The sequence below is a fragment of the Lepidochelys kempii genome, chromosome 17 (assembly GCF_965140285.1).
Source record: "Lepidochelys kempii isolate rLepKem1 chromosome 17, rLepKem1.hap1, whole genome shotgun sequence".
Classification (NCBI taxonomy): domain Eukaryota; kingdom Metazoa; phylum Chordata; order Testudines; family Cheloniidae; genus Lepidochelys; species Lepidochelys kempii.
In genome coordinates this window covers 5,113,805-5,125,321 of record NC_136396.1, presented here as the reverse complement: position 1 = coordinate 5,125,321, position 11,517 = coordinate 5,113,805, and the positions used below count along the sequence as shown (strand labels likewise).

Sequence of the window (11,517 nt, the reverse complement as noted above, 5' to 3'; positions counted from 1 at the left end):
CCCAGCAACTCTCCTTCAAATCACCTACAACCCAGAGGAAATATGTACCCGCAGGAGCCCAACTTCTAAAACCATCCTGCAAACAATTGATTAGTACTGAAGCCCTTCCAAGGAAAAGTGGGGTGACCTTTCTAGGCTATGGAACTCAGCAAGGGGTCTGATGGATCTTTCTACTGCAACTTGCAGAAGCCACATCAAGTGGAATTCTAGGGGCATTTCCACTTGTTCCAGCTCCTTCCCCCTTGAAACTTTGCATACAAGGGTGCTGGAACAATTTTTATAGTGAGAGTGCTGAGAGCCATTAAACCAAACTGTAAACCCTGCATATAATGGAAACCATTTCAAGCCAGGGGGTGCTGCAGCACTCCTAGTTCTAGCACCTATGTTTGCATATTCAATTAACAGGAAATAAACTCCAGCCTGTCAACATTCATGTTTATTTTTACATATAAAAAGAATGATCAGGGCTATTTTAGTGGTGTAGTTTCAAGTTAGTACAATAGGAAATGTGTAATCACTGGTGGAAAATATGCAGTGTAAACATGTAATAATTATAATAAACAAGACTGGATACTGGCAGTTTAAGGTGACTTATAGTAACTATGTATTTGTTTAGGAACCAAGCCTGCTCATTCCATTCCTATAACACCAGTTAGGACCTCTGAGCTTTCCATTTTGAAGCATTTCATTAATATTATTAGTTAATTATCACAACTTTCCTGTGAGGTCAGTATCATAAGCCAAATTTTGCAGATGGGGAAATTGAAACACATTTAGTGACCATGCCCAAGGTCACACAGCAAGTCAGTGGGAGAGTTAGGAACTTAGGAGTTCCTCACTTCCAGTCCCCTGGCACTAAACAGTGTTGTCTCAAATTGGGTATGTTAATGTAAAGACAAGCCAAAATGGTACATGCTGGAAAACAGTAATAATACTTTCTTATTGAGCCACATAACTATTGCAAACCTATTTGTTACTGGAAACATTGGAGTCTTAAATTACTTCCCTCTTTTGAATTTTTTCCCTCTAACATTACAAATATTGCCAAAATCATCTTTAAAAAAAATGTAAGACAAACAACATTAAATTTAAATTACTTCCAAGTACATATGCATCTCTATTACAAAAAGACAACACTTTTTGGAAATTTCAGAAGTCAATGTTCAAAAGGACCAAAAAGACCTCATTCTCTTCTCATCCTTTGAAGAGGTACCCCAGTGTGAAGACCGAGGCACATTAGGACATTCTGGGGAAGGCTATTCCTTCTGTGGATAGAAGACTTCCCTCTTGAGGACCATCAAAATGGCACTTTTTATGTGTGCTAAATTTACTTAAAATAACAAACTCTTTACTCCCCAGTGATATAAAATTGGGATTAGACAAGTAGCAACCTGACCCTCAACTGACATAAAAATATAGCAGCACAGGTCTAGTTCTGTTCTTCAAAGCTGCTTGCAGTATGTAACCGAGCTGGAGAGGGAGTCTTTGGGTGAGCCATCTGTTAAAATAAGAACCAAGTTAGAATTTAGATTTCAGTAACAAATTACATAGTGGGTAATTCTTATTCATTGCATCCTAAGTGTAAGTGAACATCTAGCCTAAGAGGATTCCTAACATGTATAACATTTTTAATCAGGTTTTTTTCCAGTGTCAGCAGCAGTCATATTTTTAGCTTATTGATTTTTGGTGCCCAAAAAGCTGCTTACCACCATGATAGTCATAGTCTTGGAGAACCTCTGCATATTCCCACTTGTGGGGTGTACTCCTGCAACCACTGAGCCTCAGAGACATCTGGAAAGCAGCACTTTAAATGAGCTCCACTTCACGTGAGCCCCAAATGTTTGGAATCAAAGTTATAGAAGTGCCATCCAACCCTTATCACCTCAGTTCCTCCTCCTAAATTTTAAAATCCTAATAGAAAAGAACTCTAAGGGAGAAGGGAACACAGGGGGAGACTCTGCAAGAGTTTTCCCCACATGTAGGAGGATGCTGGGGCCATATTTATGAAGAATTCTGTAATGCTGCTGCTGTGCATCTAATTGAGCACTAGGTTTTGCTTTGAATTAAACTCCAAGATTCAAGTTTGTTTTCTATGCTACAAATAATATTTAGCACTTCTAGCATTCTTTACATTCTCAAAGTACTGAACATATATTAACTAAGTGGTAGGTAGCACAAGGCAGTAGACTGGGTATCAGTCTTCTGTGGTCTGGGTATCAGCTGGCTTCAACTCCCAGCTCTGCCCATGACCTGCTGGTTGATTTTGGTCAAGTCACATCACCTTTCTATGGCTGTTTTCTCATCTGTAAAATGGGAATAATGACCCTCCTTTATAAACCACTAAGATCTATGGGGGAAAGTTTTATTAGAGATAAGTGTCACTATTATAAGTAGTAGTAATTATGGGCTCAGCTGCATGAGGCACACCAAGAGCTTTCACCTCCCACTGCCAAGCTCTAGAGCTAGATAAAAAATATTTTGGAGCAATATCTTATACTGGGCTTTTAAAACTCCGACCAAACTTTATGCAACAAGAAACCGACTTAAACTCAAAGTCTTACCTGAAATTTGCGCCTCAGTGCCTGTGTCATTATTGGAGTCAATCCTGTGCCAGTTTCCATGTTCTCTTTGTTAGTTAATGGAGTTCCACCAGGACTCCTGAAGAGATCATAAAAATTGAAAGGGGCATTATTCTTAGATTTCTGATTAGTTAAAAAACAAAAGAAAACAGAAACCAAGTTACCTCTGAATATTGACTTTCTTAAGATGTTTTCGAAGGTCTATTTGATTTTTGCTGGGAGTGCTGATAAAAAACAACAAAACGTTAAAACCAACATATTTTTCAAGTACTATCAAGGAAGATTATTCTGAACATATACCATCTTTTCCCTGTTTGACATCAAAGAATGTAGAAAGTTCCTTACATTAGGAGGTTTGTACTGGGAGCTTGTAGGAGCTTGGATTTAGGTCTCAGATTAATGCTTTGTAAATCTGAGACTGTAATTAATGCCCTGTGCTTCTTCATTGGTGATCCTGCCTAAAATTAAAAAATAAAAATATTATCAAAAATACATTTTAAAACACCCCACAGAACATACAATCTATTTAATATTTATACCCTGCATGTTTTTAGTGCACTGTGGCTCATCAACTGTTTTGAGTCATTAAGATTTAACGTACCGTGGGCAAAAATAGCCATTTTATAGAAGACTCCTATGTACACACTGTACAAGCAAAAATATCCATACATGGTTAAAATTCATAAAGCTACAGGAATGCTGGATGCTATTACCCTAAACTAAAAAGGAACACACCATGCATTGACCATGGCTCTCTCTGTGGCCATGTGGCAAATCACTTAACCACTCTGCCTCAAATTCCCCTCTGCAAAGTTAGGATAACAATATTTACTCACATATCTTACTGCGGATTTGGAGATTGGGCTCATCAACTGATTAATCCTAATTCAACTTTGGTGTGAGCCCACTGAAGTTTCTGAATGAACTCTACATAAGGGATGGATTTCCTCCAATGTTTGCAGACAGCACTGAAGGTTTATATAGATTGGATAACTATGATTATTAGCTGAAATCTAAAATCTCTCATAATATAGTAATTGAACTACTTTATGAATTGGATTTATCATCATTACCCCAAAATGTGTTGTCTAGAACTAAACTATATAAGCAAAGAAAGAATATGAAGGCATAAATGATTTAAAACAAACATCACAGACATGAGCTGGAAAAGATCAAAGGGCATCGCATATATTCAGCACTTCAATGGAATATTCCTTGAGGCAGGAATAATAGGTGGTGCTTAAGTTTATTTTTAGGAGAATGTTTGAGAGTTTAACTGTCAAATGCAATTTTTCAGCTAACCAGAGTACAGGCACTAGCCTTGGTTAAAACTGTGGCCTGAAAAATTCGATGCATGGCTCTAAATGAGAATAAGAGAAGTTTTGCAGAAGTCAAGAAAGATCAGGAATATGATTCTGGTCTCTACAACCCAGATTCTCAAAGGTATTTAGGCACCTAACCGCCACTGATTTCATTAGATCTACAGCTGTACACCACCTGAGGCTGAACAACAATATAGATTTCTTGACTTAGCAAATGTTTCTTTAGTAAGCCATTAGTAGGGCCATGCCAAATTCACAGTCCATTTTGGTCAATTTCATGGTCATAGGATTTTAAAAATCATAAATTTCATGATTTCAGCTATTTAAATCTGAAATTTCACACAGTGTTGTAATTGTAGGGGTCCTGATCCAAAAAGGAATGTGTGGGAGGCTGTAAGGTTATTGTAGGGGGGGTTGCCATACTGCTACCTTTACTTCTACGTTGCTGCTGGCAGCAGCGCTGCCTTCAGAGCTGGGCAGCTGGAGAGCGGTGGCTGCTGGCTGGGAACCCAGCTCTGAAGGCAGCGCGGCCACCAGCAGCAGCGCAGAAGTAAGAGTGACATGGTATGGTATTGCCACCCTTACCTCTGCGCTGCTGGCGGGGCGCTGCCTTCAGAGCTGGGCACCCGGGCAACAGCCACCGCTCTCTGGCTGCCTAGCTCTGAAGGCAGTGCAGAAGTAAGGGTGGCAATACCACAACCCCCCAAAAATAATCTTGTGACCCCCCTGCAACACCCTTTTGGGTCAGGACTTCAAATTTGAGCAACACTGGTCTCCCCCATGAAATCTATATAGTACAGGTTAAAAGCACACAAAAGACCAGATTTCACGGTCCGTGATGTGTTTTTCATGGCCGAGAATTTGTAGGGCCCTAGCCATTAGTGGCAAGCATTTTTGATATGGTCCTGGGGAACCAGGAATTATTTTGTTAGAACAGAACTTCAAGACACAAATCCTGGGTATAGTGCACAGTCCAACCAATTGGAGTATGCACCGAGAGCAATCTTTCTCCACACCAAAGCAAAGGAGTTGCTGAATCTGCTCAGCAGAACCATTAATCCTGCACTCAGATCCCCAGTGTGCACAGACCCCCTATGGTGCTGGGCTACCCAGCATAGAGGGTTTCTACAACTGCTGCATGAGGCTCCCGCCAATACACATTGGAAGACATTGGTTTGATAGCTGGCAGGATTTGCCCCAGAACACCACTATCCAGTTATACATGTCCTTTGGTTTACCTGGTTTGTTTTTGTGTAATTCTGTGTGTTCTTCAGTTTCACATTCAGGAGATCCTTGAGAGTTATTTGTATGGGCCCATCTTTTACTGATGTAGCCTGAAAACAAGGGGAAGTTGGAACGAAGGGTAAAATCAGCAAATTGCATGGTTCTCATAAGACACATTTCCCTCACTATATACCAAAATCCATCAAAGACCAACTGAAGAAATACAATAATCCTTTTACTCCCTACCTGAAGTGCTTTTGTGCTGTTGCCCCTTTTGAGTACTGTAGGTGCAGGTGGTGGTGGAGGAAGCGGAGGTGGAGGAGGGGGGGCAGATGCAGGTTGCAGCACTCCTGCAGAAGGCAGGGATACCGGGTCTGCCAAGCTGATCTGTGCACAGACAGGAACAGCTAGTAACGGTTTATTACACCTTTGACAAGGAGAGTTTTCTGAGGAACTAACAACAGTCCCACTCATCTGAGAAGAAGAAGAAGAAGAAGAAGAAGAAAAAAGACAAAATATAGAATATTAAATTAACTGTTTAAAGAATAGGAATGTTTAGAGAATGGAATTCATAACTTTTGGTGATCCAGGATGCCAGGCCCACGATGTGCCTGCTATTGGAGTGATCATCCAGCCGGCTAAGTCCTGCCTTCCAGCCTCAGGGTGGCAGCATTTCAGTGATGCTGTATGCGTAGGGAACGTGAAGTGATTTGCAATGAAAGGAGCTAAAGCAGTGGTTCTCAAACCAGCGTGCTTTTCTTTTTTTGAAGAGCTCTGGTGTCAGCCCCAGGTGGCAGGTGCTCGTGCAGAGGGGCTGTGTACACCCAGGAGGCGGGGATAAAGGCGACAGCCAGAGCACTGCCACCCGGGGTCTCTTTCCCTCCCGGCTCAATATCTCACCGGGAGGCAGCCTGTGCTCAACACCCCACCCCCCCAGTTCCTCACCTAGTGGTGGTGGGGAGCCCCAGGGTAGCAGCAGCAGCGCAGAACTAAGGGTGGCAATGGGGTACTAAGTCTGCTGCTATTGTGCTTCAGAGCTGGGCACCCAGCCACTGCTCTCTGCTCTGCCTGCAGAGCTGGGTGGTGGTATATATACGTTGGGGGGAAGGGGAGGGGAAATGACTACAGATACAAAAAAAGGGGGGCCTGATCAAATAAGTTTGAGATCCACTGAGCTAAAGAAATAAAAGATGGGCCCTATAATTTTCAAACCTGAATTTATACATTTCTCTAGCAATTCTATTCTATATTAGGGGTGAGATTTTCAAAAGCATCTCTGTGACTGGTGGGCACAAGCTTCATTGTCTAAATTAATTTGATCATCAAAACTTAGAGAGCATTCCCTACTTTTGTTTATATGTAGTGTCTGACCCCATTATATTCTACTAAACATCATCGGAGGACATATTTAGGCCATAATAATAATAGTTCCTCTGTCGTTAAGGAATGTTATGGGCTGGAGAATTTTTTAAAAGGCAGAAAAGTTTGACCAGTGATTCAGACCACACTCCTGCAACTTCTTCCATTTCAGCAATTCCCTGAAGCCCCCTAAATTTGGGGGAGAGGGTCTCTATATAGACACAGTGGTTTCTGAATGGAGCAAGTTGCAAGGCTGCAGCTTTCATTTCAACAGCATCTTTTACTATGGAAAATTACTAACAACCATTATAGCCAAAACAGTGAAGATCTTTAACAAAAAAATTTATTTCTAAAAATATTTTACCTACCATTGTCGCAAACACCATCTTCAGTCATTGGAAGATGGAGAGATGGAGCAAAACATTACTCTATTTTTTCCAGTTTGGGCACTTTGTGTAGTTAACAATGCTTTGCTCTGTGTATAATCATTTGGCACACAGAGTCCCATTGCCAGATCAGGGCCTTATTCAACCTGTTTGAGCGGGTCTTTTAGTCTCCATCACTGACCACAGATCTTTAAATGCTTAAGCCAGTGTTATTCAACCTTTTTGTGGAGCCCTAAGAAGTTTTGAATGGAGACTTGAACCCCTTTGGAAATCTTAGAAATAGTCTGTGGACCCCCAGATTGAAAACCAGCAGCTTAGCAAATATGAGAAAAATCACACTGCTAATGGGACTAACACGTGACTGACCTGGATCACTCCTTGAAGTCTGGAAAATTCAATTTCCAGCTTTTCCACCTGTTGCTTCAGCATGTTCAGTTGCCGCAGGTAGAGTCGTGAAGGAAATATGGTGTCTTTGATTACTTCAAAACTCTAAGCATCACAAAGAAACCAGGACTATTTTCTGAGTTAAACACAATGGGTGAAATATCAAAAGCACCTAAGGGACTTGGGAGCACAACTCACACCGAAAGTCAGTGGAAACTCTTCTGATTGTATTCAGTGGCATGAAACAACATGGATAGGCCATTTCAAATCTGGTCTAATTTTTTCCCTTTCCCATCCTTTGGTCAGAGTACACCAGAAAAGCAGACCTTCTACATTCAGATCTCATCTTATTATTTGCTAATTTTGAATGTTGCAGGGGGCTGCAAACGGGTAGACCACGAGAAACTGAAGGATGGGCCACATTTCTTTGGAAAGGTGTGGTCCTGCAGATTCTCAATAAAATTTCCCATTTTAACTTTGAATTCTACAGTATGTTTTTGGTCCGACCCATCAGGATCATGCACTCACATCTTCTAGGCTATTAAGAGTTGCAAGCTGGGTCCTAGGTCATTGCAAATCCTCCAGATATTGCAATAAAGTCTCCAACTTCACATACAATCTCAATGTCACCTTAATTTTGGGCATTTTTACCATACCTATTCCCCCAGCAGATACCTCCCATTTGAACCTTAATAATTCCTTCCAAATCTTTCACTAGACATAGATTCTCCAATAGCTACAATTGAATTTTCACCTTAATTTTGGAGTTAGGTGCAGTACACATGCACAGAGTGCTATGGTAATCTCAGACAGGCAGAAATAGAGATTTAGAAAACATACCTGTGCAACACTGTTCTGGCACCACCAGTACAAAGACGATGCTGTCATTGCCAAGGGCCTTACTGCATCCTTTACACTTGGGAGGGCTAATGGCCAGAAAGTGCTACTTTGGCTGTGGGGGGGATTTGGAGGAAGACCATCCAATAACCTGTGGAAGAAAATTTCAAATTTATCTTTACAAGTAAGTAAATCATTTTAGCCATACAAAAATGTAACTGTGGTCAGTCTGTTGGTCATTTAGAAGTGTCAATGTAACAGATGAGTTTGGAGTAAACATCAGTGCAAGGGAAGGGGATGGTAGGAAAATTTGTGTTACACTGTAGGGAACATTCCTGTCCTGACAAAAGAATAAGATCTTCTCAACAGGTTTTTTCAGGCTCCAACTACTGAGATTTTGTGATAACTCTTTTCCAAGCCCAATTTTCTGAGGCATTTAAAATTAGATTGGATAGGAAGGACACTGGAAGATGTACAAGAGGGAACAATTCTGCAGCAGCCAGGCCATGAAGTAGATGGGACTCAACGAGTCTCCTCCATCTCCAATTTCTGTGCTTCAGTATACTTTTTGGAACTAGCAATGGACCTATGAGAATTGGGTTAATGAGAACACTAAATGTAATGTGAGCTCACCTTTGAGGGAGAGGATTCAAGCACTGCAGTTTACTGACATCTCCCTTCTTGTTCATTAGAAGTTTTGCACGGGCCCGCAGCTTCCGCCGGCGTTGCTTATACTTTGCCATTATTTCTAGGGAGCCAAGTTCAAGAGCAGTTAAATCACTCTACAAGAGTGTATAATCCTGCTTTTATTAAAGAGCAGAGCTGCCACAAAAAGGTGAAAAAAAGAAGGGATGCATGTGAATAATCCCACTTCAAGATATTTGGAATTGTCTTGTTTGAATAGAAGTAATGCTTAGACGCATGAAAAAATTAATACCTCCTTTAAAGTATTCCTGTGATCACCTGGACAGAGTTTGTACATGTTAAGACAGCTGATAGAATGACGTTGAAACTGACATTTTAATCTCTCCCATTTTAAACCACCCCATGTGAGTGAATATGGTGGAATTTTTTATAAGGGATATTGGGAAGAGAGGACAAAATCATAGATTTGGTAGAGGAAATCATCATATAATTCTGCACAAGATATGGAAAAATAATATATCCAGGACCTATGTAAAATGTACCACTTGCTCCAAGGCTCCCCTTTGTCTGTTTTGATCTTTGCCAGGACCCTGGTGATGAGTGGAATCGGAGGGAACATGTACATCAGGCTCCCTGACTATGACAGTAGGAAGGCATTGGGCCTGGGTTGGCATGCCCCGAACCCCGGCTTGGTCCTGTCCAGGACTAACGAAGAGTTCGAGAACTGCTACTTAAAGGTAACTAAGAAAACTACTAACTATATACACCTATATTACAGGTTTTCAAAGTTTGCAAGAACAGAGAACGAAACAATGCTCGCCGAAGCAGCAGAAGTTCCAGCACCGTGACTGGCAGCAAGGAGGAACTGAGGGTGGGGGGAGCTGGCGGCACCCCTTATACCGCACCATGTGGACACCACTCCAGGGGGCGCCAGAGCTGGCCCCCTACGGATACTGCTGAGGGAAAAACTTCCAGAACCGATGCATGTGTTGAGCACACACACCTAATATGGAATGGACATGAGCAAGCACTCAAAGAAAAACCTTAGTAATTTGCATATCCAATAATCCCTATGCAAACAGCCATCTCTCCACACTGATCAGTTTAAGAGTAGAGAGCTGTAGTCAGGCCTCATAACAAATAATCTATTCCCTTTACAAAATGCACTGTAATTATTTTTAGGTTTCAAAGTAACAGCCGTGTTAGTCTGTATTCGCAAAAAGGAGTACTTGTGGCACCTTAGACACTAACAAATTTATTTGAGCATAAGCTTACGTGAGCTACAGCTCACTTCATCGGATGCATTTTTAGGTTGTATCAGAGTTAAAATTAAATCACAATCTCAAATGAACAGTAGGTATTCAGTGAAGCATTGTCTCTCATTTAAAAAAATGTTTGCTCACTCATTTGCTACTCACTAATGTGCATTCTCATCATTAGAGTGAAATGGACATGGGTCTAGTGTATGCATGGGGATCCGCAAAGCAATTTGGGACCCTTTGCAGTAAGAAGTCCCACAGTACCATGGCTATTATTACAGCTAGTTTGACTCTATTCACGTGGCAGCCATTCTCCTCTCAACTTCCTTAGAGAAGAATTTTATTGTGGTTAGGATGCCAGACTGGTGCTTGCACTGGGTTCAATTTTTCCAGCTGTAAAATGGGAACAAAATCCTTCTGTTCTCCCACCCTTTGTCCCTCTTGCCTAGTTAGGCGCAAGCTCCGTGTCTTACTATGTGCAGTAGAACCTCAGGGCGATGAACACCTCGGGAACGGAGCCTGTTCGTAACCCTGAACAAAACGTTATGGTGGTTCTTTCAAATGTTTAAAGCTGACTGTTGACTTAATGCAGCTTTCAAACTTTACAATGCAGAAGAAAAATGCTGCTTTCCCTTTACTTTTTAGTAGTTTACGATTAGCACAGTACAGTACTGTATTTGCTGCTGCTGGTTTTTGGTTTTTTTTTTTTTCTTTTTTTTTGGAGGGGGCGGGGTCTCTGCTGCTGCCTGGTTGTGTACGTCTGGTTCCCAATGAGGTGTGTGTGGTTGACTGGCCAGCTCGTAACTCTGCCGTTCTCCTGTGTCCGTACCCAGCACCCCGGGCAGGGCCCTGAGACTGGGACCCTAGACTGCACTGCCTCCCCGCGGCAGGATGCCCCCCCAGCCTAGCAGGGCATGCATCACTCTGGGAGCCCCCGCAAAGCCCTCACGCTTTCCCCACAGGCCCCCTCCCCAGAACCCCTGACCCCCTTCGCGACTCACCCTTGCACCCTCACCCAGAGGAGAGATGCCCCCCCCCTCTCTCTCTGCACCCCCCCTCGGGTGGGGTGGCCTGGCCTCAGCCGCCCCGCCCCTCTGTGCTCCCCGGGTGGGGAGTCACCCCAGCCACTCGGCTCGCCCCCTCTTTCCCTTACTTACCGGCTCATCGGCCCGAGCAACCTCCCTGCGATTCAAAATCGCTACACCAGCCACCCAAAGCCAATCGCAGCCCCGCTCTCTTCTGCCGCCCACGGAGCCCGACACCCGCCGGAGCTATCCAAGCTCTGATTGGTTACAGCGAATTCAGGGCCAGCCAGTCGACGCCAAGAGTGTACGTGATCAGGAGGGGGAGGGGAGAAAAACCAATCCCAGCATAGCTCTCATCTGCCATCAGCACATCCTTCGCCACACGAAGGAAAGCTGTCTCACGATTGGTTGGAAGGGTGTCAGCTCAACCAATCAGTTTGCCAGCTTGTTTGTTTTACAAAAGACCAATCAGATTAAAAAGTGGGAGGGGAGAAGCC

At 42.7% G+C, this 11,517-nt stretch overlaps 1 protein-coding gene across 1 annotated transcript; it reads right to left on the bottom strand.

The window, feature by feature from the left end:
- Nucleotides 1–468: 468 nt before the first annotated feature.
- PRR11 (proline rich 11) lies at nucleotides 469–11,245 on the bottom strand. Its single transcript, XM_073315255.1, has 10 exons — nucleotides 11,153–11,245; nucleotides 8,725–8,839; nucleotides 8,095–8,242; nucleotides 7,237–7,359; nucleotides 5,372–5,599; nucleotides 5,140–5,235; nucleotides 2,925–3,037; nucleotides 2,744–2,803; nucleotides 2,562–2,658; nucleotides 469–1,498 (listed from the first exon to the last, which is right to left on the bottom strand). Exons 2-10 carry the CDS (start codon nucleotides 8,832–8,834, stop codon nucleotides 1,430–1,432), a joined length of 1,044 nt encoding a protein of 347 aa, XP_073171356.1. The 5' UTR covers nucleotides 8,835–8,839; nucleotides 11,153–11,245; the 3' UTR covers nucleotides 469–1,429.
- Between the last annotated feature and the right edge of the window lie 272 nt (nucleotides 11,246–11,517).